The 26,840-nt window shown below is 58.0% G+C and overlaps 4 protein-coding genes across 7 annotated transcripts; 1 reads left to right on the plus strand and 3 right to left on the minus strand.

Moving 5' to 3' along the window:
- Positions 1-162: 162 nt before the first annotated feature.
- eif4h (eukaryotic translation initiation factor 4h) lies at positions 163-3,745 on the minus strand. The gene is made up of 7 exons (XM_077610586.1): positions 3,541-3,745; positions 2,113-2,297; positions 1,960-2,024; positions 1,705-1,855; positions 1,438-1,599; positions 1,261-1,376; positions 163-588 (listed from the first exon to the last, which is right to left on the minus strand). Exons 1-7 carry the CDS (start codon positions 3,600-3,602, stop codon positions 583-585), a joined length of 747 nt encoding a protein of 248 aa, XP_077466712.1. The 5' UTR covers positions 3,603-3,745; the 3' UTR covers positions 163-582.
- Positions 3,746-5,034: 1,289 nt separating this feature from the next.
- Positions 5,035-12,138, plus strand: ano7 (anoctamin 7). 3 transcript variants are annotated; one of them, XR_013303469.1, is made up of 24 exons: positions 5,035-5,193; positions 5,996-6,083; positions 6,207-6,264; positions 6,477-6,607; positions 6,699-6,806; positions 6,869-7,008; positions 7,275-7,332; positions 7,794-7,904; positions 8,011-8,176; positions 8,268-8,358; positions 8,430-8,526; positions 8,622-8,765; positions 8,876-9,013; positions 9,082-9,180; positions 9,305-9,407; positions 9,517-9,624; positions 9,726-9,780; positions 9,879-9,988; positions 10,062-10,210; positions 10,288-10,493; positions 10,560-10,702; positions 10,886-10,976; positions 11,103-11,222; positions 11,317-11,465. XR_013303469.1 is itself a non-coding variant. In XM_077610570.1 (24 exons), exons 2-24 carry the CDS (start codon positions 6,000-6,002, stop codon positions 11,452-11,454), a joined length of 2,640 nt encoding a protein of 879 aa, XP_077466696.1. In that variant the 5' UTR covers positions 5,036-5,193; positions 5,996-5,999; the 3' UTR covers positions 11,455-12,138. The 3 variants fall into 3 exon arrangements, 1 of the variants encoding a protein (XP_077466696.1); XR_013303470.1 differs by having other exon boundaries at positions 9,879-9,976; XM_077610570.1 differs by having other exon boundaries at positions 5,036-5,193; positions 9,517-9,628; positions 9,879-9,976; positions 11,317-12,138.
- ece2b (endothelin converting enzyme 2b) lies at positions 12,045-19,270 on the minus strand. Its single transcript, XM_077610571.1, has 19 exons — positions 18,938-19,270; positions 18,394-18,480; positions 18,186-18,315; positions 17,887-18,108; positions 17,598-17,722; positions 17,335-17,481; positions 17,205-17,270; positions 16,935-17,123; positions 16,649-16,791; positions 16,442-16,556; positions 16,227-16,337; positions 16,040-16,138; positions 15,873-15,950; positions 15,660-15,763; positions 14,829-14,939; positions 14,518-14,585; positions 14,238-14,428; positions 12,475-12,570; positions 12,045-12,380 (listed from the first exon to the last, which is right to left on the minus strand). Exons 1-19 carry the CDS (start codon positions 18,968-18,970, stop codon positions 12,204-12,206), a joined length of 2,292 nt encoding a protein of 763 aa, XP_077466697.1. The 5' UTR covers positions 18,971-19,270; the 3' UTR covers positions 12,045-12,203.
- Positions 19,271-24,496: 5,226 nt separating this feature from the next.
- LOC144083180 (somatostatin-2-like) lies at positions 24,497-26,814 on the minus strand. Of its 2 annotated transcripts, none has more exons than XM_077610752.1 (3): positions 25,944-26,814; positions 24,835-24,998; positions 24,497-24,754 (listed from the first exon to the last, which is right to left on the minus strand). In XM_077610752.1, exons 1-3 carry the CDS (start codon positions 25,966-25,968, stop codon positions 24,578-24,580), a joined length of 366 nt encoding a protein of 121 aa, XP_077466878.1. In that variant the 5' UTR covers positions 25,969-26,814; the 3' UTR covers positions 24,497-24,577. The 2 variants fall into 2 exon arrangements, with proteins under 2 accessions (XP_077466878.1, XP_077466877.1); XM_077610751.1 differs by having other exon boundaries at positions 25,470-26,814.
- Positions 26,815-26,840: the final 26 nt, after the last annotated feature.

The following is a 26,840-nucleotide window of genomic DNA, read 5'->3' on the forward strand; positions in this document are numbered from 1 at the left end:
TTGGAGTGTTGAGGGACCATTTGAACAGTAGTTAAAGTTGGAAAAGGCACCACCGCTAATGAATAAAAAGAGTACTATCGCAAATGGCAAAAGCAGCAAAATCCAGACCAATCCCAATACGCGTGACCGGGCAGAAATCAAAAGGGGTTTGGAGGCCAATCGCAATGTTGGAGGATTCCGTTTATTGCCATCTTTGTCACCGAGAAGGGGGAAAAAAAAATACATTTAAAAGAGCCGTTTTATTTATTTTGTACAGTAAGAAAGTGTCTGCCACATCCTGAACACACGAGACAAAAAAAACCTGAACAATGAGAGCCCGCCGAGCCGGTCCACAAGAGTACGTAGAGGCGAAACGGTCCGGTCCGGTCCGCTTCCGGACGGACCGCCCCGACCCGCCCCGCCGGGGTGTGGACCAGGAGCAGAAAGCGAAAGAGTGGGTGGGGCAAAGGGAGGAGTCAAAAGCAGATGCTCGCTTTGGGCGACAATTTGGACTTTCTTCTGGTGGTCCACACTGACACAACGAAAGCTTTTCTTTTTCCGCTCTCCCGGCGTGCGTCCGCTGGCTCGTCCGCCGCAAACGCGTCACTGCTGCAATGGAAGACACGGGCACGTCAACAACCACTGGGGCCAGACAAGAGAAACAAACATTGGCTTCCTCCCTCCCTCCCTCGGCCTCCCGTACAAAACCAAAAAGCGGCGCCTCCGCCCTCCCGTCCGAGGCGAGTGCAAGACCCTGGCTTCTTTGAGTGATCCACGTCCAATCTGCCCATCTGGCTTTCACTGAACCAACCCATTTGAAGCGGCCACTTTGCGTCGACGCCAATGACTTTGTGCTCAGTTTAGGGAATAGGGAACTTTAACCAGTTACCGGCCCAATTTCTCCTTTAGGGTAACGCCCCGCCCACTCCCTTGTCGTCGTTGCGGAAAATAAGGGGTGGCTCGCCTTTTCGGGGGCTTAGCTTATTGGGGAAACTCTTGGTCGGCGACCATCCCCCAGCCAACAAAGATGTCCGCCACATATTTACACCCCGCTTGCCTCAAAAGTGTTCCGACGGGCTTTGGCGCTCTTCGTTCGGTCAATGCGGTTGGACGAGGGAGATGCAAGGAAAGGAGGAAGAAGAAGAAAAAGCGGCGGCGTCCACGCTAATGGCGCGTTTAAGCGCATCCCTCGGTCCGGCCCCAAAACGCCCGAGCGAGCATAGCAAGCCCGCCTAACCCGCCCGCCCCGCCTCAGTCCTGGGCTGTTTCCCCACAAATCACCTCCTCTCGTGGCTTGGCGCCGCCAAAGATGGCGGAGTTGGGGTTGGCCACCTGGTTGAGGGGAACCGACACGGTGCGGGGCTTCAGTTGAAGACGCGGCCGCTGAGCGCGCTCCTCTGAAAAACAAACGGCCACAAACAGTTCCCGCCGGCCCGCCGTCAGGCCGCGCTCACGTACCGTCGGTGGGTTCCCTGAAGTCGGCGGGTCCTCCGCGAGGCGGTCCGTCTCTGAAGCGGCCCATCCCGCCGCCACCGCCGGCGCCTCCCCGGCGCTCGCCCGCGCGGCCGCCACCGCCGCCGCCTCGACTCCGGCCTCCCGAGAAGTCGTCGTCCCTGAAGCCTGAAAAGGAGACTCGGCTGATGCTAATGGGTTCGCGTAAAGGTTTGCGGGGGCCCGGGAAAGGCTCCGGCGGCGTGCCGCGGACAAACGGCGGAGGGCTCGCACCTCCGTCGCCAAAGTCGTCGCGTCCTCCTCGGGGACCGCCTCCTCGGGGCGCACCTCGAGCGTCGTCTTTGGGGAAGCCGAAGCCGCTGCCCCCCCGCGTCTGTTTGCGTCCCTCGGCGATGTCCACTCGGAGCGTCCTGCCGTTTAACTCCTGCGGGGTCACGTCAGGATGGGAGGGAGAGAGGGGGGAGGGTTTTAGTTTTGGGAGGGAGGGAGGGTTGGGATGGAGAAAGAGCAAGCAAGCGAGAGACTGACGGCGCCGTCGTAGCCCAAAGCCTCCTTCAGCGACTCCAGTTCCTCAAACTCCACGTAACAGAAACCTGAGGCGGGGACAGCGACAACGGCGGGGTCAGCAAAGGACGGACGGAGGTTCAAACCCTACGCTCGTCCACCCCACCCGCCCGTCACCTTTGAACTTGTCGGTTTCTTTGTCGCGCACCAGTCGGACGCTGCGCAGGCTGAGGCCTTGGAAGAGGTGGTCCAGGTCGCCCTGGACCGTTCCGGGCGGCAGGTTGCCCACGTAGGCGGTGTAGGGCGGCTCCGAGGGAAGCTCCTTGTTGCGTCGCCCGCCGGGGGGTCCGCCGCGGGGGGGCCTGAGCGGAGGACAAAGGCACGTTGCCACGGGAACCCCACAAAATCATCTCCCCCGGCCGGGCGGCTTCGCCGTCACCGACCACGCGGATGACAATTCGACTGTGCCTCGACGGAGTTGATTTTTTTCCAAATTCTTCCTCTGGCTAAAAGGCACCCTCCCACCAACAGGTTTATTCCTAGTAGAATCCAATTGAAATAGTTTGGGCAGACAACCCACCCTAACCCTCTGTCGCCGCCACCAACAGCAGCAGACACCGAGTTTAAAAATCCCCCCAAAAGGCCAAAGAACAAATACTTTCTTCCCCGGGACAAAGAGGCACCCGACACTAACCAGTTTACGAGAGAGACGATCGGGCGAGCCAGCGAACGAACGATCGGGTCGTTCGCTGCCATCACTCCCTTCCAGCCAATGACTTCATTGGGGGTGGTGGGGGGAATTGTGTCCACGTCAATACGAGACCAAGATAGTTGTTGATGCGCTTTCCCATTCGCTCCAATGCCAAAAGAGTTGATTTTGGAGCAAGGCCAGGTCGGTCAATGAGTTCATTCCTTTGGCGTTTGGAGAAGATGAAATTGCTAGCCCCTCAATAACGGCGCATTGACTGGACGAACATCGAAGAGGACACTTTGGCATGATTTGGAAGATGAAATCGCGGACGGACAAATCCCAGCCACTTCAACGAGGAGGAGAGACACTCCGAGTGAAGAGCTGGGTGACGGGGCCCCCTAATTCGACTCATAAATCAAGGCAAGAGCGTGGCTCGCCTCGATTGGCAGGCATGCATCGCCATGCCGCCGCATCCAGCCATTTCCATCAAGTGGCCAAAGCAACAACAAAAAAACTCGACGCAGCTCGGACGAAGCTAACAGGGCGAAGGTGCAATTATGTGAGAGCGCGCATACGAGTAAACTACCGGGGCGTGCGAGCGAGCGAGCCTCCGTGGCGAGTCGGGACGGCCCGTGGGGCGCCCCGTGCAACGCCGCCACGCGTGCGGTACGAAACAGCCGCCAATGCGGAACCTTCGCGGCTGGACGCTCGCCGCATGGCTACATGGTGCAGCGTCAGTCAGGCGGCGAGCCCGTTAGCATGCTAACACCTTAGCCAGGATAGCGAGCGAGCTAGACGAGTACAGCCTGGGCAACCAGAAGCCAGCAGCGGCCTCCCCCCGAGCCGGCGCGGCGTCCACGGTGGTCGTAGGGCCGGCAGCCGCCGAAAGGGAACGCTCGAACGCCACCACTCACCCTCTGTTGCCGCCGAAGCTGCTGTAGGCCCGTTCCCGATCGTCGTAGTCGTGGTTCGCCATTGCTGCTGCTGCGTGTGGGAGGGGGGCGGAGGGCTGGCTGGCTGGCTGGCTCGTTCGCTCGCTCGCTCGTTCGCTCGGGGCGGGGCCGCCGACGGGTCCTTAGCGTCACGGCGGACACTTGTCAGTAGGTGCCCTCAGCGCGCCTGAACACAAAACTTCCTGGTTGTCGTCGGCCCTTATAGCAGTTTGGGAAAATACCAAACAACTTGTGTTTGAGGACACTCAGGCCACTGGATGGAGACAAAGAGTGATTTGGGTTTTGTTTTTTCTTGTTTCCTTACAAAAATCAGAACCTGATTCATTATTTATTTATCATTACTATATATTGGTTATCTATGTGTTTGTTTCTTTGTCTGTTTGGTTGTTTGTTAGTTTTTTCTTTCTTTGTTTGTTTGTTTTGTTGTTGAGTCCGTAGACTCAGCGAGTGGTGCGCTCCCAACAACTTGGTGCTGAATGTCTTCAAAACCATGGAACTTCACCCTGGACTTCAGATGGAACAAGGCCGCTCCGCTCTGCTCTGCTGATCTTACTTGGACTACTTATTTATTTGTCTTTTTGTCTGTTGTTGTTATTCGTGGTGAAAGCTTTAAATCGCATTATACTTGTATAATGACAATAAAATAATTCAATTCAATTCAACCTTTGGCTGAGCGCTCGTTGCCGCAGAGAAGGATTTCCATCCTATGAACATTTTGTTGTTGTTGTCTTTTTGAACCATTGAGCAAAACCAAACAGCTTACCTTTCAACTTGTGTGAGATGAATAACTCAAGCAGCTTTGCTCTGCTAGTCACTACACCTAGGGGCAAGTACTACACCTAGTACTTTTAGTACAAGTTACTCTCATTTGTAGTACAAGTACACGCAGGTATGCGTGCACGTAGTCCAAATGCAGCTATGGAGAACACATGCTTTTAGTACCAGTAAGCATGAGTACATGTGCTTACGTACGGTACTTGTAGTACTGGTAGACGAGTACACCAAAACACGCTTCTGCCACTCGGGTTGTTCTTCTTCTTGCGGACACTACCTTTGAATTCCTACACCGACATCATCCGTCAAGCGGCCGTCTTGGAACTTGCCAGCTAGGTGGCACGGACCAGTCTCTATCGATCGGCGGAGCCCTTTTTTAATTTCTTTTTTTCTCCAATGAATGCCGATGAAACCATTCCGGACTCAGAAATGTTCCAGTGGAGGGCAGCCTTGGGCTTACGTCGCACACTGGTGCTTGTTTAACGTTGCCGTGCTGTCTTTCCTGTTAAACCGGTCGACCGAACCTGGCCTTCCTGCCAATGTTTACAATGCGAGGTTCTTCCAGGTCCGGCCATCACGTGCCGCCGGTGACATAACGGAAGTGTAACCCTTCTTGACGGCTCGGCCCGTTCTGCGGAGCCAACCAATCGGGAAACGGCTAAAGACGCGACTCGACCGAGGCGGGCGCGGGGAGCGGGGAGCGGGGAGGGAGGGGGCGGTCCAACATTTGACAGCCGCCGCCTCCGACCCGACGCGTCACAACGGCATCGCGCGAGCGAGGGAAACTTGGGGATCGGCCCCAGCGGCACTCGTGAAGACGCCGCCGGAGCTCTCGCGCGGGTAACTATCGGAGCCGTTCCTCTTTGTGGCAAACGTTCGCAGCCGTTTGCATTTTGCCTTCCCGTCGAGTGGCTCGCGAAGAACGTCAAAGATTGTCACTTTGACAGAAAGACGCTTTGTCCGGGTTGGGAGGAAAACAGACGCCAGCGTGCCTCCCCCGTTGACTAACGGTGTTTGCCGACTCCGGAAGACGCCTTCTAAAATGCGGCCCGTATCAATAACAAGTTGTACGTCTCCGGCAGCCGACAAAGGTCGAGCCCTTCCCGGCGACGTGCGGCTTTCCGACACCGCGTTGGATTTCCGGTCGTTGACCGGACTTGGGAGTCGGAGGTCGGCGCCTCAGAATTCTCAGGCCGCTCGAAAATGCTGCAGCGGGCGTGAATATGGGGTGACGGGGGTCGCGTCTAGGCGGCCCTGCACTTGCATCCACGGGAGGCAAAAAGAACCTCAACCAGGAGCTAAGGTTAAAAGGGTCCAACTCCTTTTGATTGGCGGGCTACCGTCACGGCAATTGCTTCCAAGTCAAGTCAGTGGCCGCCGTTGGCGTCGCCAGACGTCCAATCCCTTTTGACCGGGAAGAGTCAAAGGAACATTCGTATGCGCGACGGCCCCGCTCGACGACAACGCCGCCGCCGGCATTGGTATAAGAGCGACGAGACGGGCGTTTGGCTCTCCTTTGTTTGGTGGCGCGAAGGCAAAATGACAGCTAGACGGTTGTGGGCCAAAAGCCTTTTTCCCTCTGGCCTGGCGTGGCGTGGCAACGACGGGCTTCACTTTGAGTAAGTTGACCGTGTCCTTTCAGGGAGATGAAGATGCGAGGGGACCAAGAATTGAATACCCTGATCAACGTGGAAACCAAGCAGGACGTCGGCTACGGGACCCTCGCCGCGGTAATTCTTAGCGTCGGCGAGCCCAACTTTTGGCTCAGGGGAAGTCGTCCGCTGGACATGCTAAAAACAACGCGACAACAAAAAAAGTACGACTAGATTTTGCTTTGTTTGTTTGTTTCCCAGAATGTCGCCGTGCTTCCACGGGACAAAAACACCTTCGCCGACGGATCGACTCGCGTCGGTGAGTCCATAGAGACGTTAGCGTCAATATTGACTTAACAAACAGGCGCGACTTGCTCCGTGTTTGACGAGTCGACAAGTTGCCGTAAGAGACGAGGCCTAGCGGGCGACGGAAGCTAGCGGGCCGAAGGTCCCAAAGGTTCCATGGCCACGCGCACTCCACGCCGAGCCCTCACACTCGGTGCTCGCTGGGCGCCTTGACTTCCCGTCCAGATTTCGTCCTGGCGTGGGAGGAGCCTCACAAGCCCGACGCGGAGCAGAGCAAGACGCTCAACTCGGGTCACGGCAAATGGAGAGAGAGCTTCCTGGACAGACTGCGACGGTCAGGTCTCCTGATGGAGCAGGTGAAGCCACAAACCAAGCCCCCGCTACAGCTCAAGCTCCATGTGCGGTGAAACCCACGCACCCACCCCCGTTCGCTTCTTTTGCGGCCAGAGGGACTTGGTCCAGCCCAAGACCAGGATCCGATTCGTCCTCCTCAGCGCCCCCTGGAGCCTCCTCTGCTACTACGCCGAGGAAATCAGCTTGCGCGTCCCCCTGCAGGTGAGGCCCGGAAGCGCGCGGGCTCGCCGGACATCTTCTCACGGAGCCCCCGCCCGGCGCAGGTGGTCAACACTTCCTACGTGGTCAACTGGTCGGAAGACTTGCTTCGGAAGCTGTCGTTGCCCAACCCGTTCAAGAAGGAGGTCCCCAATCCGCCGCCCGATTTCTACACCTGCCAGTTCAGGAACAACAAACTGGAAAGGTTCGGAGTCAAACCCCTCACGACCGGAGTCGGAAGCGCGGAGTTTCGGGAAAAGGCTTAAGTGGAGGCGTTAGGACGGCGCGGCCCGGCCCGGCTCGCTCGGCGCTAGACTAGTCGTTCCCCAAGCCGGCCGGGGGTTGAAAGTTCCATTCCCCGCTCTGGTGACCTTGTCTAAGGAAGGCTCAGCCCTAACCCTTGAGCAAGTGTGGGAGTGCTTGGAGGTTTGAACCCTGCTCTACAGCTCTAAGTCCATTTGCTTGTTTTAGGTTTCTGGGTAGCAAAGACCGAGAAAGGTTCTTCAAGACCACCCAACGGCACCAAGTGGTGAGTTGTTGCGCTTCAATTTGTTGTTGTTCTTGTAGTTGGGTTTTTTTTTTCCCCCGTGACCGGGACGGGAGAAGAATCCGGGTTGAGGCGGCCGAGCCGCTTCAGGATGTTTCAGTCAGCAGGCGGATGGGACTCCACCTACTCTTCAAACATGGGAGCGTTTACGAGACGGGCAGGAGCATTCACTTTGCCGCCACGCTGGCAAACAATCGGCTGGGCAGGGCGGGGCGGGGCAGGGCGGGGCGGTACGGTCGAGGCCAAGTGCTTTCCAGTGGCGGAACGTGCGTGACTCTCGCCGAGCCGTACCAAAACGTCCGGGAGGCCTCCGGGCGACTGCCCGGAGGGCCTCTGGCGTTGGGCGTACCTCGGGATTTCCAGATGTCTCGCGGTTAGAGAGCGCTCGTCGTCTCTTGCCGGAAGCTCAGCCCGGCTTCGCCCCGGTTCCTCCGTCCCGGCAGCTCTACGAGATCTTGGCCCGGACTCCTTACGGCTCGGTGCGCAAAGGCGAGGTGGGAATCGACCGTCTGCTGAACGAGCAGGTCTTCGCGTCGGCGTACCCGCTCCACGAGGTCCGTTTCCGCCGGGAGCGGCAAAAGGTCGCCCGGCGGCCCGTCCGCCCCTCCGTCGCCCTATAAGAGTGGTGGTTTTTTTTTCAGTTTTTTCCTCCCCCGACAGGGTGGATTCAAGCTGCCCAAAAGCGAGCAGCCGGCGCAATCCCTGGGCCTCAGGCAGATCCTGTACGGCCACTGGGCCCAGTGGGCCTGTTGGGCTCGGTACCAACCCCTGGACCACATCAGGGAATACTTTGGAGAGAAGATAGCCCTTTACTTTGCCTGGCTGGGTAATTGGGGGCCGGGGGGGGGGGGAAGTTTCTTTCCTCTCGAACGTCCGGACGCGGTCGCTCAGCGGTCTCCCGTTCCGTGGGCCCTCAGGCTTCTACACGGGCTGGTTGGTGCCGGCCTCCCTCGTCGGGACTTTGGTCTTCCTGAGCGGTTTTTGGCTGATGATCACCGACGTCCCAGCGTGCGTGGTGGCGTCGACTTTGACGGCAGCGCGCCGGCCACAGTATCCGCTCACCGTGCGTACCCCTGTAGGAAAGAGTTGTGCGAGAGCGGCGACGCCTTCGTCATGTGTCCAATCTGCAACATCTGCTCCTACTGGAACTACTCCAGCATCTGCGTCACCTTCAAGGTCCCGTCTCCCGCCTCCCGCCGCCTCCCGTCCGACCCGGTCAGGTCAGGTCAGGTTTTTGTTTTCGGGCCTACCTCTCGGTCCTCTGCCGGCAGGCGGGAATTCTTTTTGACAACGGAGGGACAGTCTTCCTCAGCATCTTCATGTCCTTGTGGGCCGTGACCTTTCTGGAATACTGGAAGAGAACGTGTTCATCTCTCTCCCACCGCTGGGACTGCACCGATTTCCAGGACATCGAGGTACCCGCGCCGGGGGCCGTCTTTCCGTCGTCAAAAGGACTCTTGGCCTCACGGGGAAAGTCCGGCCGGGGGCCAAAGCGGGAAGCGCCAGACTCGCCGTTGTTTGACAGGAGAGGCCGCGACCCGAGTTCACGGCCATGGCGCCCATGACGGTGAGGAACCCGCTGACGGGCGCGGAGGAGCCGTACTTCCCCAAGAAAACGCGATTGAACCGAGTGCTGACCGGATGCATGATCATCGTCACCATGGTGAGGGCGGCTCCCCTGACCCCTGGAGGGGGAGCTCCAGGGTCTGGCTGAACTTTGCCCCTTTGCAGGTGGTGGTGGTGCTCATGTTCCTCATCGCCATCATCCTGTATCGCTCCATCCTGAGCATCATCATCTCCAAGGCCAACCTCAGCTTCTTCATTTTCTCCGTGAGCGCACGGAACCACTGGCGGGGGAGGGTTAGGGTTGGCCCTGGCTTGACCCTAGGGCAAAACCCTAACCCTCCCCCTCCCCCCACCGGGCGTAAGCCTTTGACCGGACGTCTGCTTTCAGGCCGCCCGGATCGCCAGTCTGACGGGATCCGTCCTCAACCTGCTGGTGATCCTCATCCTGTCCCGCGTTTACATCTCCCTGGCCCACATCCTCACCAGATGGGGTCAGTGGACAGGGGGCGCCAAAGGGTCTAAAGTCTCCATCTGCTTGCCCCCGAGCCGCTTCGACTGCGACACCCCCTAACCCTGCGTGTGTGTTTCTGTGTTTGCTAGAGATGCATCGCACTCAGACCAAATACGAAGACATGTTCATCCTGAAGGTCTTTGTCTTCCAGTTTGTCAACTTCTACTCGTCTCCGGTCTACATCGCCTTCTTCAAAGGCAGGTGAGCCGGGAAGTCTTTTTTGGGGCGAGGGCCGTCCTTCTCGTTCTCGGTGCCGCCGACAAAGGTGGTTTGCCAACGGGCGCGCCGGCCTTTCCAGATTCGTGGGCTACCCGGGCAAGTACGTCACGCTGTTCGGAGTACGCAACGAAGACGTGAGCGAGCGAGCGCCACGGCGGGAGCTTTATTCCGCCGACGCCGGCTAAAGTCGCGCCTCGCGTGTGCTTTCCGACGCCGTGCTTTGCGAGCGCAGTGCGGCGCCGGCGGCTGCCTCATCGAGTTGGCGCAGGAGCTTCTGGTCATCATGGTGGGGAAGCAGCTCATCAACAACATCCAGGAGTTCGTTTGCCCGTAAGCTAGCGAGTGCGCGGGGCAGGGCAGGGCGGGGCTGGAGGCGGCATGCCGCGCGCCCATGACCTTGCGCTCCGTTTGGCAGGAAGATCCGCTCGTGGTGGCAGAGGAGGAAGACCAGCGGCAAGGTCAAAGAGGCCCAGGAGCAGGGCGGAGCGCAGATCCTTTGCCCCTGGGAGGTGGACTACCAGCTCCTGGTCTGCGAGGGGCTCTTCAGCGAATACCTGGAGATGGGTGGGGCCGCCGGGCACGCGTGACGGTGTCCTCCGCCGGCCAACGGCCAGCTGAGTTAGCCTCTCCTCCTCTTTCAGTCATCCAGTTTGGTTTCATCACCATCTTTGTGGCGGCGTGTCCTCTGGCGCCCCTCTTCGCGCTCATCAACAACTGGGTGGAAATCCGCCTGGACGCGCAAAAGTTTGTCACCGAGTACCGGCGGCCGGTGGTGGAGCGGGCGCAGGACATCGGCATCTGGTTGGACATCCTGCAGTTCATCGCGTACACGGCCGTCCTGGGGAACGTACGGAGCACCGAGGCGGCCCGTCCGCCCTCTGGCCCGCTTCACGCCGTGCTTTTGGCCCCGCAGGCCTTCCTCATCGCCTTCACCTCGTCCTTCCTGCCTCGCCTCTACTACCGCTACACCCGTAACGCCGACCTGGGCGGCTTCATCAACTTCACCCTGGCCACGGCGCCGTGGAACCACAGTCTGGAACAACGCTCCACCTGCCGGTACGGTGAAAAGTGCCACGAGCTGGACTCCGTTCCTTCGATCCGATCCGGGTCGGCCGGCAACGGTCCGGAAACGGTCCGCCCACTGCGCTTTGGATCGGAAGCCATTGTTTTGGGGAATCCCAACATGTTTCTGTTGAGGCCGGGCCGCTTCTTTTCCTGACCTTTGTGGCCGGTCTTCAGGTATCGCGGACTCAGGGACCAAAATGGAGATTATCTGCCCGAGTATTTCCACCTGCTCGCCATACGACTCAGCTTCGTCATCATCTTTGAGGTGAGTGAGTGAGCGAATGTCTGGCGACGCCGCGCCTCCTCTTTGCCAGGGGTGTCCGACGCCAATCCAAATGGGGGAAGCTTCATGGAAAATTCCAATCCCTCTGCCTTGGCTCTCTCTCCCCAGCACGTGGTCTTCTTCATCGGGCGGCTGATCGACATGATGGTCCCGGACATCCCCGAGGAGGTGGAGCTCAAGATGAAGAGGGAGCACTACATGGCCAAGGAAGCTCTGGCCGAGAACCAGGTAGGCCGCTGCTGCTGCCGCCGCCGCCGGCTCGCCACCGACGGCACGGCCGGCCAACCGCCGTTTCATCACCCCCACGTCTTTGGGCGCGTAGGCGCTGGGGAGGGCCGTGATTCCCGTGGAGACCGGCGACGGCTCCAGCGAACCTCGGCGGCGCAAACCTAGACGCCCGATGGCGGCATCGGACGCCACCGCCGAGATCTCCAAGGACGAGCCGCCAGAGGGCTGCTGAAGACGTCCGCCAGGATGTCGAGGACCGCCAGAATCCTTCCGATCTTTCTTGTCGGCGAAGCCTCCCTTTTCCGATGGGCGACCTTCCGACCGTTGGTTTTGACAGGCGGCCCAGCCCAGACGGCTTCGTTCCGGCTTCGACGCCCGTCTTGGGAACGTTGGCAAAAACCGGTCGAGAGTCGCCGCATCAGACCGGCGCTTCTCTGCTGGTGTCCCCCTGCTCCTCTTTTTGCACGCTTCGGGCTGACCCCGGGGGTCAAAACGCTTCTCGGCTCCCCCGTTCCCGGGGGCCTCCGGTCACGGCCCCCGTGATCCCCGGCAGCAGCGAAGAGCCTTCCCGTGGAGAGGCATTCTTTCTAACGGCTTCAGCCCCGACGACGTGATCCTTTGAATCCCCGATTGTGTAAAAGCGACGACATACGTGCCTTTTTTTTAACCCCGCGAGGTCTATAGCAAAAGTCCAATCTGGCTGGCCCCAACGCGCCTTCCTCCCTTTGGACCGGCGAGATCACACGGAGTCGGAGGCGCCTATCGAAGGACACGCGAGTCGTGGTTCCCCGGCGGGGAGTGATTGAGAGGACGCGCCTGGCGTGGGCTTGACTGTTTTCTTCATGGTCATCATCATCATCATCATCATCACAGCGACGGCATCAAACAGTTACATAAATTGAGGTGAAAAGTACAATCTCCAGGGTGCTTTTTGGCCGTGGCGTCCGGAAGGCTCGCCGTGAGTTGGCGGGAAGCGGAGGCCTACCAGACCTCGCAGCGCCTCCCGGTGTTCATGGGGGTTCCGGCGGGGCAGCCGAAGTGCCGGCTGAACTCGGCCGAGTTGCTGAGCGTGCCGATGACGCGGTAGCGGGGCGGGCTGTGCGGGTCGGTCACCAGGCCCTCGTGGGCGCTCTCCGGCGTTCGCACCGAACACCACACCTGAAAGGGGGGGGGGGGGGGGGGGGGGGGGCGGCGTTAAACCACGGCGGAGCCAAAGAGAGAGAAAGAGGAGACGCTTCTTCTGGTCTTTCACCTGAGCAAAACCCACAAAGAAGAGCTGCTGGTTGGTCAGGTTGACGGCGGGAAGTCGCTTCTCCTCTCCGTTCTTGCGGATCCACATCTGATACGCCTGAACGACAATGTGGACAAATATATGCCTGCTGCGTGCATCTAACCCTCTTTGTGCTGTTGCACCGATACCATTTTTGGGCTCCCGATAAGGCGTTTATTATTATTATTGATTATTTTTGCTAACTCGTTGCTATCTTGGCCAGCTCAGACACCATTTAACCCAGGGGTGGGGGGGCCAACTCCGAGGACGCTCCTGGAGAGCCCCTGTCATTCAGTCTCTTTTCCACGTCTCCCTCCTCTAACACACCCCAATCAAATCATGGGGATGGCTATCAAGCTTGTGGACAGCTTGCTGATGAGTTGATCATTTGATTCAGGTGTGCTAGAGGACCGGACTGGACCGGACTGGACCGGACTGGACCGGACTGGACCGGACTGGACCGGACTGGACCGGACTGGACTGGATGACGGGGGCTCCCCAGGACCGGACTTGGCCACCATTCACGGCGCCACATTTCTAGTGGGAGGACAAATGTCTATTTCCACGCTTCAAGTAAGTCAGGTGGTGAAAAACACAAGTTGGAAGCATGAGGAAAAATGTATTTTTCCCCCCCGTCCGACCGGGAGATGAACTTAATCATTATTGGACACATACAAGGAAGTAGCAGCCGGCGAGTACCGTATTTTCTCGCATATACGCCGTATTTTTCCCTCCTCAAAAATATATGACTGAATCCAGGGTAAGGCTTACATGTGCAAATGACACTTGACGTGCACCAAACTGCAAGGTGACAAAGATGAAAGGAAATTCAAGAAAAAAAATCAAGCATATCTTGCATCAAACGGGAAAAAACTCACTTACCTGTATCTGCCATTGATCGCTCAGGGTGCCGCCATTTTACCTAGAGATAAGAAACTAGGACACACTTCCTGCTTGTGCTGTTTAGGTCACTTCCTTTTTGAACGTGTCCACGTGCAGGCGACACCCTTTGGGAATGTGCAATCCTGTAGACGAGCCTTTGGATTCGTACGCTGTCTGAGAAATAGCACGTGCCGTGCCGTGCCGTGCCGTGACTTTGATGAAGACTTTGCCGTCAAAGTAACACATTTGTGCTCCCTATTCAAACCATGAATATGGGAGGTGAAAATGGTCAATGGAGGGGTGTCTTACACCAGAGAATTTGTCCAATTCAACCATTTAAGGCCATTTGAAGGGTACGGCTTATACGCGGGAAAACACGCTAGTCTATTCGGCTTTTTTTAACCTCCTAGGACCCGGCATCCACATGTGTGGACTTCTCATTCTTGCTAGACTACAAGGTTCCATTTTTGGACTACAAGGGCCTGGCGTCCACTTGTGATGTGGACATCATTTTTCCCAGAAATGACATTGTGTCAAAAGATCCTTCTTTGTTTTGACACTCATCGGGTCCCAATGAGCCCAAATATCAAAGTGAAAATAAAAAGGCATGCTAGCTCCCCTAGCCTTTGGCACGGGACTTTAGCCGGTGTCGAAAAAATTATTCTATTCTGTTGTTTTCATCCAAATATTTAGCTAAAGACTGCTTTGACCAATAGGTTTTTTTTGTCTTGTTTTTTTCCCCAGCTAAAGCCCAGTAAAACATAGCCGCCTGCCCCTTGCGCCTTTCTCTTAGCTTTCCCCTCGATAAGGAGGCGGGTATCGGCGCAAGGCTAATTGTGAGGTTCAAAGAGAATCGGACTAACGTTGTAGGCGGCCTTGAGGCCCCCGTTGTCGGCGATGTTCTCCCCGAGCGTCTGCTTGCCGTTGACGCGCTCCGAGTTGACGGCGTAGCGGTCGTACTGCTCCACCATGCACTCGGTCCTCCGACGGAAGGCGTCCACCGACGATTTGCGCCACCAAGGCTTCAGGTTGCCCTCCTTGTCGTACTCGCGGCCTGCCGACGAGGAGCCGTCGAGGAGCCGTCGAGGAGGCGGAGGGACGGCGGGGGACGGCCCCCTCGGCTCGGCTCGGCTCGGAACTCACCTTGGTCGTCGAAGGCGTGCGTCAGCTCGTGACCCATCACCACCCCGATGCCCCCGAAGTTCAGAGCCCTCGAGCACACGGACGTTGAGAGGAGAGACGGCCCGCGGTTTGGGCGCCGGCGGAATGGCGGACGGACGGAGGACGCTTCGACTTATTGGAGCCAATTGAGGCTCAAATGACGGCTCCCGTCGGCAACGCTCGCACTCGGCCAATGAGAGAGAGCGTTCCGACATTGACCGGCCAGAGCCGTGAAAAAGAAGCCGAAACGTCCTCCGCCACCGCGGCGACACGCGCGGCGGCGCCCAACTGACTTGGGGTGGTCCCGGGCGTAGAACGGAGCTTGAAGAATTCCGGCCGGGAAAACGATTCCGTTCTTGGTGGGCATGTAGTAGGCGTTGACGGTGGGCGGGGTCATGCTCCACCTGCAACGGACGCAGGCGCACACGCGGCGTGGACGTCTCACCTTTCGCCACTTGACGTCACGGGAACCGCAAACGCGTTGGGGTTCCCAATTTAAACGTGCATATTTTTGCTCAAAGGAATCGAATGGGCGGCGCGGCAGCACCGGCCGTTAGTCCGCCGGCCTCGCAGTTACGGGGTCGAGGGTTTTCTATTCCGGCCGGGTCCGCACCGGGTGGAGTTTGCGTCTTCTCACCGGCTTGGCCTGCGTGGGTTTTCTCCGGGTACTCCGCTTTCCTCCCACATCCCCAAAACGGGCATGCTAGGCTAGCTGCTAGAAGGGTGTAGATTGCCTGACCCTAGCTACGATTGGTTGACCTTTGTCTCTGTGATTATTTCAAAATATTGACCCTTCAATGGCCCCATGACGTGCCCTGCCATTGGCTGGCCGCCCATTCGGGGTGCCCCTCCCCCGATGGGCGATGTTATGCTACCACGGCATAGTCTGGAAGCGGGGTTACCCGTAATGTGCAGTAGCGGTATTAGCGTGCGGGCTAGCTCTCCGAGTCTTTGGCACATCACGAGGCGGCGCAAATTGAGCGCCGGCCGTGCGGCGTAGGGAAGGAGCCGCTCTATTTACCGGGACGATAACGATAGAGCGGAACGGAAAGTTCGGATCTTATTCTGCGGTGGCGCTACTCGTGCGTGCAAAGAGTGCGGCGGGATGCGATCGGGGTTCTGACTGGTCCTTGTTGGGCGTTTTCCTCAGCTGGTCGGCCATGACTCGAGAAGAGAAGTTGTAGAAGTTCAACATGTTCTGGAAGAAACTTTCTTCGGAAACCTCGTACTGAAAGGAAAGCGGGATGGCTCACGACCGGAAGCGCTCGGCGGGCGGCGGGCGGCGGGCGGCGGGCGGCGGGCGGCGGGCGGCGGGCGGCTGGGTTTTGCTCGCTCACCCCGTCGTAGACGTCGTCCAGTTCTTTGGGGTCCAGGATGAATTCGGGGAAGCCGATCATGTCGTAAATGGAATCCGCCTGACGAGACCGGCCGTCACCACGCCGGTCGAGCCGGAAAGGCGGCGGCGGCGGCGGCGGCGGCTTGGGTGACCGACCGAGCGACCGACCTTTTCTTTGGCGGCCCGCCTGGTGTCGTCGTCCATCCAGTCGAGTCGCTCCAGAGCTCGCTTGAACGCCGCCCGGATCTCGTCGATCATCTCCTCCGCCTGCGAAATAGCCCGAGCGATGGAAGCGCGGTGGCCGCTTGGCCGGCAGCCTCCTTTGCGGGGCGCCTCCTTTCCCGTCTGGACTCACCACGTCTTTGCTGTGTTTGTCGAAGGTGGCCTTGACGAAGAGCGCCCCCAGCGCAAAGCCCAGCGTGTCGTCCGTGTTGCCGATGCAGGTCTGCCAGCGCGGCGTGCACGACTGCCGCACATTAAGAAAGAGCCCCGCCCACCGGCAGGAGCGTGGGCGAGACGCCTTCCGTTGGTTATGGTCCACGCGAGCCGTCGGTGGCGGGACGTGCGTACCTTCTTGGTGCCGTAGAGACTTTCCAGGAGTTTGTCTTGCGCGTTCTCAAAGCGTTGATCAAGGCTGGCCACGTTCTTCAGGACTAGCGTCCATATCATGTAGTTGTTCAACAAGCTACAAACACATGCGGGGCGGGGCAGGGAAGGGCTTCTTTCAACTTCTCAGCTCCCAAAACAAAGGGCGGGAGCGGGATTTCCCAGGACCACCTGCTCTCCGTCCCATTGATGAGTTGGGAGACCTGTTGCAGGTATTCCTTGGCGTAGAGCACCACGGCCTCGCTGTCGTTCAGCTCCAACGGCGACAGGCACGACGACAGCAAGTCCAGCCAATCCACGGCCGGCGCCAGCGTCTGGGAACAAAGCTCGGGTCACGGCCCGGGGGAACCCTGGCCGCCACGGCCGTTTTGGCCGTGGGCCCTTCTACGCGGAGGAGGATGAACGGGAGACCTTTGAACTCCTCCCCCTCCCTTCCCCCCCCCCGTGGCACGCTCACCTGAAGCTCGGCCACGGTGACCTTGTGGTAGATTTTCTCCTCGTCTCGCCGTTGGTCCTGCGGCACGGTGATGTTGGCCAGCTGCGTCTCAAAATCCAGCAGCTGCTGCATCTGGACCAGCGTGGAGGCCGGCGAGCCCCCCAAGAGGCCACCCAGCTCCACCATGTAGTCTAGGTAGGCCAGCAGAACCTATGGCGGGCGCCGGGTTAACGCGCCGCCGCCACCCGGCGTCGGGTCGGGACGGGCCGGCCCGGGACGCCCGTCGCTCACCTTCTCGTTGGCCGTCTTGTTGAGGTAATAGTCCCGGGAAGGCAGGAAGAGCCCCGATTGGTCCACCTGTGGGCCAGGAGCCAAAAAGAGGAGTAAGGCAGCCCGGTCCCTGGCTATGACTGGAACGGACCTGGATGACGTTGCTGTTGGAGTTCTTGGGGTCGGTGCTGACGCCCACGCTGAAGAAAGGCTGCGCTCGGTACGGCCCCGACACCGCCTTCAAGACTTCCATAAAGTTGTCTTTGTCCCAGGGCCCCGTCAGGTTCCAGCCCCCGACCTGCGGGCGGATCTTGACTTGAAAGAGCAGATGGAGGGAGGGAGACTGGGACAGACGGACGGAGGGAGGGAGGGAGGGTGGGATGGACGGATGAAAGGACAGACGGACCAACGGACCTTGGCGATGAGGTCAACCAGGGGCTGGGTTCCCAGCTCTTGGATCTTCTGCATGTTGAGGCAGGACAGGTAGTACGACTGGGTCTTCTTCTCCGCCTCGCTGCTTCCGTTGAAGGTGGCGTTCTCTGAAGGGAGAAGACAGGGCCACATTTTCCCCTCCAAAGGAGACCCAAGCCGGCCGGCCGGCCGGCACCACTCTTTCTGCTTTGGGCCCGCCCCTACACTGGAGAGCCAGGCCGGCGCCAGCCAGCCAGCCAGCCATCCCCGATTTCCGCTTGGAGCCACTCACCCAGCAGGTGCTTGAGGAGCGCTTGGTTCTGCTCCCAGATGCTGTTGAAGGTGGACCAGCGCGAGCGACCGTCTGGGAGCGGGTTCTTGCGCATCCAGCCCCCGCAGGCAAACTGGTAGAAGTCGCGGCAGGGGTCGGCGCCGCGGTCCATGGCCTCGGCCGTCCGGCTGGCCACCTTCACGCAGGCCTCGGACAGGCACAGCTCGTCGGCGCCCCCGCCCGCTGCCCGGCAAAGTCTCCTTTGAGCGACTTTGCCCCGGGCGGGGCCTCGGAGCCGCGCTCGACGGTCGGACGCTGACCCGGACGGAAGGCGATGGCCAGGGTCAGCAGGCAAGCCGTCAGGGCCAGGAGCGTCAGAAAGAGCAGGCCGGCCAGCAGAAGCTCCGTCCCGCTCCTTGGGCCCGCTCGCTCCCTCTTCCCGAAGCCCACCTGAGGGAGAGGGAGCAGGAGCGGGTGGGGAGCGCCCGTGGCCTCGCGACGCGCGCCTCGCTTTGACGCGGGACCCACCTCCATCCTGTCGGGGGAGGCGGATGCCTCGGCCGCGGCGTCCGACGCTTCGTCATCTTCCAGGGTGGCTCGCTTGTAGCTCGACATCTGCGCAATTCAAGCAAGGATGGGTGACAGGCGGGCGTCCCGACACAGGAAGTGGGACCGGCACGCTGGCGCGCGGGAAACGGAAAGCTCTCCCGCAACCCCGAGCCGCCGCCAGAACAAACGGCAAACGAGGTGGCCGCAACGCACACTCGAGTCGATGACCGCGAGGCGCGGCCCGCGTGATCTGGCCCCTCCCACGAACCCCCCCAAGACAGCATTGACAAGAGAGAGGAGAAGACGCCGGCGTTAACATGCTAGCTAAAGGTCGACTGCCGGGGGAAGTGACGTCACGGCTTTCCTCCCCAGCGGCGCGCCGGTTGCCAGGGTGACGGCCCGCTGACGGCCCGCTGACGTCACCCACCCCGAGTGCTCGTTGGGCTGTGACGTCACGCGACGGACAAGAACCCGCGTCAGCTTGCGCGCGTGCGCGCGTGCGTGCGTGCTCCCGCCTACTCACGGTGTTGCGGAGGTCCTGCAGCGCGACGCTCATCCTGGATTCCCCAAAAGAGAGCGCTACCGTCGGCTGCAGCGCCGCTCCATCCTCTAGGGGGGCCTGTCCTCGCCTAGGTCCTCCTGTCTTGTCCCTGTCCGGGTGCTACTTGTCAGCGGCGGCACCGCCGCACCGCACCGCAACCGCAACGCACCGCACGAGCCGAGTCGATCCAAGCTGATCCGAGGCGAACCGAGCCGAGCCGAGCCGAACCGAACCGAACCGAACCGAACCGAACCGAACAGAGCCTGCCTCCTCTTCCTCTGGCAAACAAACACACCCCAGCGAACGGACGGGCTGGCTGACGTCATCGCTCGATTCGGCCCACAGGCCCCGCCCCCTTCTCTCTCACTCACTCTCTCTCTGATGAAGACGAGCCTTTTCCAATACTAAATAGATAGTTAGTTAGTTAGGGCTAAAGCAACGGTGTCAAACCCGGGTTGGTCCGCGGACCGCATTAACGTCAACTCGAGTTCATATGGGCCGGACCATTTTCGATATAATACTTTTTTTTTAAATTTTAATTGGATTAAAAGAACTGGATCAAACGCCCGAAATATTCAGTTTGTCTAGAATCTCGATTTTATATGGGCTGGACCATTTTAGATATAATATTTAGATTTTGTTTAAAATTGGATTATAAGAACTGGATCAAAAGCCCTAAATATTCTGTTTTTTTTATAGATATAAAACTGTTTATTTGAACTTTTTTTTTCTTAGTAAGGGAAAACATCTAATAATCATTTGTTTTTCATTTCAAATGGAAACATTTTTTTTTTTAAATTATTTTCAATATTAAAGTGGAAAACCGAAAATATTTGTATATATTTATTTTTAGATTTTACAAAATGCTTTTTGAAAAATGCAGTATTTGTGTACTTTAGATATTAGTTTGGCTCCACGTTGTCAAGTAGTGGTTTTGTTAAGGTTTCAAAGGAACTGGTCGCCTCCACCCCTCCCATCCTGTAGGCCTTGAAAGGAAGCGGTCCCCCACCCACCCATCATCAATTAGGCCCAGATGACAGACTAGCCCAAGGGTGTCAAACTCTGGTTGGTTCGCGGGCCGCATTAACGTCAACTCCATTTCATGTGGGCCAGACCATTTCAGATCTAATATCTAGATTTTTTTAAAATTGGATTAAAAGAACTGGATCAAAAGCCCTAAATAGTCCGTTTTTATAGATCTAAAGCAATGTTTATTTGAGCTTTTTTTTCTTAGTATTGAAAAGTCTTTTAACCATGTTTTTTTTTTTCAAATGGAAACAAAATATTTTTTAAAAGTGGAAAACGGAAAATATCTGTATATTTATTTTTAGATTTTACAAAATGCTTTTTGAACTAAAAACACAATAGAAAAAAATGGATTGAAAAGATTGGAATGATTGATTTTAAAAAGGGGAAAATCAGGAAATGTAATGTACATCTATAACCATTTGAATTTGATCCTAAAACAGAAAGTCGGCACTCATGATTGACTTTCACGGGCCCGACAAAATGATGCTGCGGGCCAGATTGGGCCCCCGGGCCACCACTTTGACACCTGTGGACTAGCCTGTCCCAACTGGCCCCCGCACGCAGCAAACGAGGGAAATATCCAGAAATATGGCAAGCTTGGGAAAACAATCGTCCATTCAGTGGACGTTCTGTTGCGCTTCTCGTCTTTAACGCTAGAGGGAACTAGTCACTCGCGCCTCCCCATGAAATCAAGGGCTTCAAAAGGTGTTAAAAGAAGGACACTTTAGACAATGTGAGCTTTAACATCGGTAAACACAGTCCGAGGTGATAAATGAAGCTGTCCCTCCCGGTGGGGCTTTCTGTACAATAGAAATGCAGAGACGATACGAGTTTGTCACGAGAAAAAAGCTTCCAACTTTTCGACGGGCCAACATCCTGAGACGCCACTTGAATTTCCTTTTCAAAATGACAGACGCCCGGAATGAGCGTGGGCTTTCCCACCGTAACGTACCTTACAATTTGTGATGCCTCCAAAGGACGTTGGAAGCGCTCGCTGGCCGCTGCTGGACAATTTCCAAGCGCCGTGGCTAAATGGGCCACACGTACGCGCACACAAAGAGGGGCGCAGAGGTCAGAGATCAGACGGCGGGTCAATGGGCGAGCGGCAAAGATCAATGAGAAGCACTATCAATGGGCTGCAGCCTTCCAGATGTGCTAAGCCCAAACCCCCCCCATTTTAGAAATTCATTTGTCCCTCAAAGAAACAATACAACCAAAGCCGTGCTGTGTGTGTGTGTGTGTGTCATATATTCTTATATACCGTAGGCCTGATAGGCAAGATTGTCACGTACGTGTGGCGTCCAGCGTGGAACGTAGCCAAATGCAGGGAAGCAATCAAGGACGTGGAAGTGGACTGCTCTAACATAAACCTAAATAAGTAAGGTGGTTTCGTCAGAAAACTCTTGAAATCAATGAAGAAAAGAAAGGCGGCACACTGCAGAGCAACGTAGAATGCCACCGCGTCAAGCAGACCATCTGATAAAGACTCACCAAAGCAAGGGTTTAAATAGACAGACAGGAGTTGATTGCCAATTACACACACCTGATCCCAGGAGGGAAGGGAAACCAGGAGGGACACAATAAGGCCAAACACATACAATAATCACATGGACAGCACACACACACACACACACATCCACCCCAACTACACTTCACAAAGACGTCTATCATACTGAGCCATTCTCATTCTGACACCATCTCACTGTTGTTTTACGACAAACGAGCGTGTCGGGGGTCCGGGCGGGGTCTCATTGTGCTCCCGGCCATCTCATTTCTCCGGCCAATGAGCGTTCATTGGCTGGCCGCCCGGCCGAGGGTCGCGTCTTCTCGTGAAATCGGATGCGCAAAGATATGGCGTTGCGCGGACACCGAGCCTGGCTGCGGCCAATCTGTTGCCTGGAACTGGAGACATTTTAAGAAGCCCACCGTTTGGGGGCGGGCGGGGAAGGTCCCCCATCTAAAGGATCGGGCAGCGCCGACGTGATGGCCAAATTCACGTGTGTGTGTGTGTGTGTGTGTGTGCGTGTTAGAGCGCCATTGGTAAGAGCAGACAGAGGCCCTCCAAGTCTTGGCAAAGGTTTTATTGAAAGTGGGAAGCCAGAGCAGCACGAGAAGCAAAAAGAAGGGCGGGCTTGGGCCAGAGCGGCTCAGCAGGACGTGAAGGTTTTCCAGAAGAAGTTTTTGCAACCCGCTTTCCTGTCGCGAGCCCCCGCCCGGGACCGCCGCTGCCGGGCTTCTTCGACCCCGTCGGACTCCGGCTCCTCCTCCTCCTCCACCGCCGTCATGGTCGCCTCCGCCGCCGCCGCTTCCTCCTGCCAACGCAGAAGGTCGTCCAGCAGGACCTCCGGCAGGGACGGGCCCGGGTGATCCTACGGGGAAAGGCGGCCCGCTCGGGGTCATCCCCGAGCCTAAACCCCGGCCGGAGGTTGGCCCCGACACGGCACGGAGACGCCTACCTGGCGGTGGGGGGCCAGCGTTCGGACGCCTCCCGCCCCGGCGGGTGATTGGCGGAGGGCGGCCGAGGAGACGCAGGAGGCCAACAGGAGCGCCGTCAGGCAGCGCCAAGCCATCTTCATCTTCATCTTCACCGTGCGCTGGCGTCAGAGCTTGTGCACGCCGGGCGGGGCGCCTCTCTTATAGGGCCCCGCTGACGTCGGCGTGATGCGCGGCCCCCCGCAAAGCCTTTAGTTCAATGAGCCGTCTTCTCCACGCGCTTTGTCTTTTTTTTTCCCCAAGCGCCGACCGCTCTCCGCTTTCGGGACGACGTGGTATCCCGGCCTTTCCGGGTGGTGGAGATCCGAGCCTCCTCGGCCACGCTCAAAGTCTTTGCGGGGCGGAGCCTTCTCGACCGCGGTCGGAGATATTCCATCTCGCCATCGGTGTCCGGCCGACGGCGTCGAACGCCAGGACCGCCATTTTGGCGCCCCTCTTGCTTTCGACCGGCCCCAAATAAGCAGCTCAAGTAGAAAGGCGCGGTTATGGTGGTCGGCTTCAAATCATTTGTATTTGTAAACCACGGCCCAAAGCCCGGCCAGGAACGGAGGCGCCCATTCGCTTCCCGTTGATTTGGCCAGACCATTTCAAATTGGAATTGGAGAACGCCACCGCCGTCGACGGGCACGCCGTTCCGGCCCGGCCTCGGCGCCGTGCGTCCCCGTCGTCCTCGCTCCGACACGTGGCGTCCCCGACGGCGAGGTTTCCACACGTCGGCCGGCGTGGAAGAAACGTGGCGTCCGCTCCGTTTGAAGCGGGAGGCCCGGCGACGTGCGTTTGCGTTTCAAACGGACGCCGCGTCCACTGAGAGGGACAAGTGGTTGCCGAGCGACGGCAGAAGGACGGATGAGTGGATTGTTGGTGTTTGTCAAAGGGCGCCGAGCGACAAAAGCGTGGGCTCGGGTCCCCGTTGACATTTCCCAGAATGCCGCTCCCCGCGCCCGTTTAGTTCGGGCCGCCGGACACATTGGCCTCCGGCGAGGCGTTTGACGGCTCGCCGCGTGGTGCCATTAGCGCCGACCGCCAATGACCGGGCGAGCGCGGCTTTTCATCTTCTGCGCGGTTTGGGCGAGGTGCATGGTGGGGGGGGGGATCCCAAAGGCAAAAAAAAAAAACATGACAGTCAAATGTCATCCAACCTGTATTGTAAGGGTTTTTCATCCCAAAAAAAGAGCACATATCGCTTAGGTGCCAAAGTGATTCCAGAAAGCGTCGAGTGGCTGCAGGTTTGCATACCAAGCCACCAAGACGACACCTTTTCACCAATCTGTTGTCTTGCAACTGTCATCAGTTGATTGCAGTCAGGTGCTAATTCTTCCAGCAGACCTCCTCATTGGCTTAGCTGTCTGTGCTCTTTCAGTAGGGGGGAAAACCTGCACCCCATTGGCCCTTTCTGGAATCCGTTTGTAAAGATTTCCCCCCCCCCAAAAAAAGACCATGTATAGTAAGGCTTTTATTCTTTCAAAAATGACCATGTATAGTAAGGCTATTTTTCTTGGGGGGAAAAAGACCATGTTTTACCATAAGACTTTTTTCCTTCAAAATAAAAAAAGACCTTGTGTTGTATGGCGGTTTTTCTCTCGAAAAGAATAGTTCCTTAAAAAAATAAGCCTCTGTAGTAAAAGCATTCCTAATGAGGTAAGGCTTTTTCCAGAATTTTGTTGATGAATGACCACGTATTGTAAGGCTTATTTTCTCCGTGACGTCCTGACGACGCACCCACCCCCCGGTCGTGTCGCGTCTTTGTACCGTATCGCCGCGACGCTACTTTTAAAAGGCTCGAGTGCCGTGGTCACACGGGCTCAAAGAGACGTACTTTTGCACCCACGCCCGAGTCAACATTTGCCCCGTTTGGTGTCCATTAAAGGCTCGTTAGGGAAAGTCACGCACGCACCGGCTAATGGGTCAACATTTGAGCTTCCACGGGGTGGGGGGCGGGGGGTGAGAGGGGGAAAAAAAACAGCCATTCAAAACATCCCCAGCTGTCTAATTGCAGAAGACACGCAGGCGGACGCGGGCAGCGTGGAATGTTTCTCTTTAATGACAAGAGGGTGCACACAAAAGACAAAAGACGAGAGGAAGCGCGCGCGCGCGCCCATCCTAACAGGAAGTGAAGCCTTTCCAGTAGAAGTTCTTGCATCCGGCCTTCCGCTCGCGCGGGGGCAGGTTGTTGGGGGTCTCCGCCGAGCGCTCCAGATCCGCCCCGGCCCAGGCGGGACGACCGTCGGACGCCAACGCGTCGGCCAGGAAATCCTCGAGCGCCCGCTCGCGCCACTCCTGAAAGTCAGGGCAGAGGGCGGCACTTACATCGGGGGAGGGGGGGGAGGCGACATTCTCACCTGCGATGGCGGCCTCACCTGCGATGGCGACCTGGACCGCGACGAGGGCTCCCGCTCCGCCTCCGGCTCCGGCCAGGGTTCCGCCTCGGCCGCCCGGCGCGGGTCGACGGCGGCGCGGGAAGAAAAGGCCGGGCCGCACAGCAGCGACGCCAGCGCCAAGGCCAGCAGGGACGAGCGCATGGCTGCTCGGAAAGGAAGACGGACGGCCACGTGGTTAGCTAGCGTCGGCGTCACGGTCGCTTCCGTTTTGGCCGGACCGCCCCTCCCCGGCAAAATGTTTTGGCCCGGCCCGGGCATCGACCTTCCAATCAATCACCCGCGTGTAAATCGACAGCACCGCACGTCGACCCGTCCGAGACGGCCTCGCCGACGTCAATGTGGCGCCACCGAGGGGCCAGACCTTCACCGCGGGCCTCCGGCGTCAAACGGATCGGACGTGGGCTGGCGATAAACTAACGAGTCCTTGACCGGTTTAAAGTGGACCCCGGAAGACTTTATTCCTCCGCAAAGCTTTTCTACATCGGCCGAATGATAAAATTGAGCTGGAAATTGAAATGGCCAGTGCCCCCCCCCCCCGAAAAATAAAGAGCCGGCCGGCGCAGAAAAAGAAATGAACCAAAGCTAACCCAGAGAAAAAGAGCAAAGGCGCCTACTGGATGGTGGCGAGGGGCTTTCCGTTGGAGTTTGCGTCAACGACGACGGCGACGGGGCTTCCTTTGGCGTTTGCGGCCGGCCGAGGTGACGGTCTCCCGATGGCGTTTGGGGCTGGCGGCGGCAACGCCGGCCTTTTGTAGGCCGCGCCCCCTCCCCTCGACGGACGGTGGCACGCGCGAGGAGACGGCGGAATGCGGCCCGCCAAAATCCATTAGCCCCCCGAGGGAAAACAAACAGCGGTGGATTAGCAAACTTCATTAGCAATTTTCCATTAAGACGGCCGCACGCCAGCACGGCGGCGGCACGCCAGATCGCCCACGCCGCATTTGGCCCGCTCCAAACCATTCGCCGCCGAGAGCACTTAGCAAGTTGGAGCGGGTTCAAGTAGCGCCCCAATAATCCACTGGCAAGCCCGGACCACCCTTGGCAGACTGTCGCGTTGAAAAGTTGCAACGGCAACAATGACAGCTTACCTCCATTTTTCCAGATCTTAGCCATTTGGAGCGCCCCTTGATCTCAGCACCGTGAGGCAGACGTGCTCAGCACTTGTTTCCTTTTTTTTGTTCATTGCCATGCCAGGCAGGGGTGGGCAAACGATTCCACTGGAGGCCGCTCGCAGTGGATGCAACTTTTGGTTGGTTGCTGAGCCGCCAGAGGCAAGCTTTCCACCAATCTGGTATGTTAGAAGTGCAATCAGTGGATTGCCGTCAGGTGCTTCTCGTTTGGACAGAAATCTCATTGGTTCCACTGTGTGTGTAGGTTTGCTTGGAACAAAAAGCCCGCGGACCGGATGGCCCAGCCCCCGATTTCAACCTTTAACCTTTAGCCCCTTTTTTTCTTTTCCAATTTCGTCCAACAACACACACCCCGTGAAAAGCGGCGGCGTGGGGCGATTTCCTGCGAGAAGGGAAGCGCTACGTCAGGGGGCAAAAAGCACGACCGCGCGTCAATTAGCTTTTAACGAGCGACGCCTTTACGACACGGCGGTTAATGTTTTGGATGGAGGGAACATAGCACTCGGTGACTTATTTAATATCGGCCCCCGCTCGCCGGCTAATGAACGAGCGCCTCCGTCGCCACGGCGACAAAGGAACGCGGCGCCGTCGCCAAGGAGCCGCCGGAGGCCGGCGTGATCGCTCGCTGATGACACACCGCTGCGACGGCAGCCTTTCCGTCACATCCGCAGAAGACTCGTCCGGGCCCGGACACCCACGGCGCCGTGGACCACGACGGACTCCCGCCCTCCGACCGGTCGGTCCGGCGTGGCCAGACTGCCCAGAATATTGCCCGTTAGCGTTTTGCGACTCGCGATGGCGATCGCGCTATCGAGCCGCATCAACGGTGTATCCATACCACATTCCAAACAATAG

This window comes from Stigmatopora argus, chromosome 10 (genome assembly GCF_051989625.1).
Source record: "Stigmatopora argus isolate UIUO_Sarg chromosome 10, RoL_Sarg_1.0, whole genome shotgun sequence".
Taxonomy (NCBI): domain Eukaryota; kingdom Metazoa; phylum Chordata; class Actinopteri; order Syngnathiformes; family Syngnathidae; genus Stigmatopora; species Stigmatopora argus.

What these genes read in the sequence shown, in the direction of transcription:
- eif4h (XM_077610586.1), bottom strand. Translation starts at nt 3,602, where the DNA reads ATGGCGAACCACGACTACGACGATCGGGAACGGGCCTACAGCAGCTTC. An exon ending in AGCTTCGGCGGCAACAGAGG is followed by an intron (nt 2,298 to 3,540) that starts GTGAGTGGTGGC and finishes TCCTCCGCTCAG; the next exon opens with GCCCCCCCGCGGCGGACCCC. An exon ending in CTTCAGGGAACCCACCGACG is followed by an intron (nt 1,377 to 1,437) that starts GTACGTGAGCGC and finishes TTTGTTTTTCAG; the next exon opens with AGGAGCGCGCTCAGCGGCCG.
- ano7 (XM_077610570.1), top strand. Translation starts at nt 6,000, where the DNA reads ATGAAGATGCGAGGGGACCAAGAATTGAATACCCTGATCAACGTGGAA. An exon ending in CGGCGTACCCGCTCCACGAG is followed by an intron (nt 7,905 to 8,010) that starts GTCCGTTTCCGC and finishes CTCCCCCGACAG; the next exon opens with GGTGGATTCAAGCTGCCCAA. An exon ending in ACACGGCCGTCCTGGGGAAC is followed by an intron (nt 10,494 to 10,559) that starts GTACGGAGCACC and finishes TTGGCCCCGCAG; the next exon opens with GCCTTCCTCATCGCCTTCAC.
- ece2b (XM_077610571.1), bottom strand. Translation starts at nt 18,970, where the DNA reads ATGAGCGTCGCGCTGCAGGACCTCCGCAACACC. An exon ending in ACAAGACGGCCAACGAGAAG is followed by an intron (nt 17,124 to 17,204) that starts GTGAGCGACGGG and finishes CGCCCGCCATAG; the next exon opens with GTTCTGCTGGCCTACCTAGA. An exon ending in GGCGGGCCGCCAAAGAAAAG is followed by an intron (nt 15,951 to 16,039) that starts GTCGGTCGCTCG and finishes CGGTCTCGTCAG; the next exon opens with GCGGATTCCATTTACGACAT.
- LOC144083180 (XM_077610751.1), bottom strand. Translation starts at nt 25,968, where the DNA reads ATGGCTAAGATCTGGAAAAATGGAGGTAAGCTGTCATTGTTGCCGTTG. An exon ending in AAGCCCCTCGCCACCATCCA is followed by an intron (nt 24,999 to 25,469) that starts GTAGGCGCCTTT and finishes CTTTCCGAGCAG; the next exon opens with CCATGCGCTCGTCCCTGCTG. An exon ending in GGTCCAGGTCGCCATCGCAG is followed by an intron (nt 24,755 to 24,834) that starts GTGAGGCCGCCA and finishes CCTGACTTTCAG; the next exon opens with GAGTGGCGCGAGCGGGCGCT.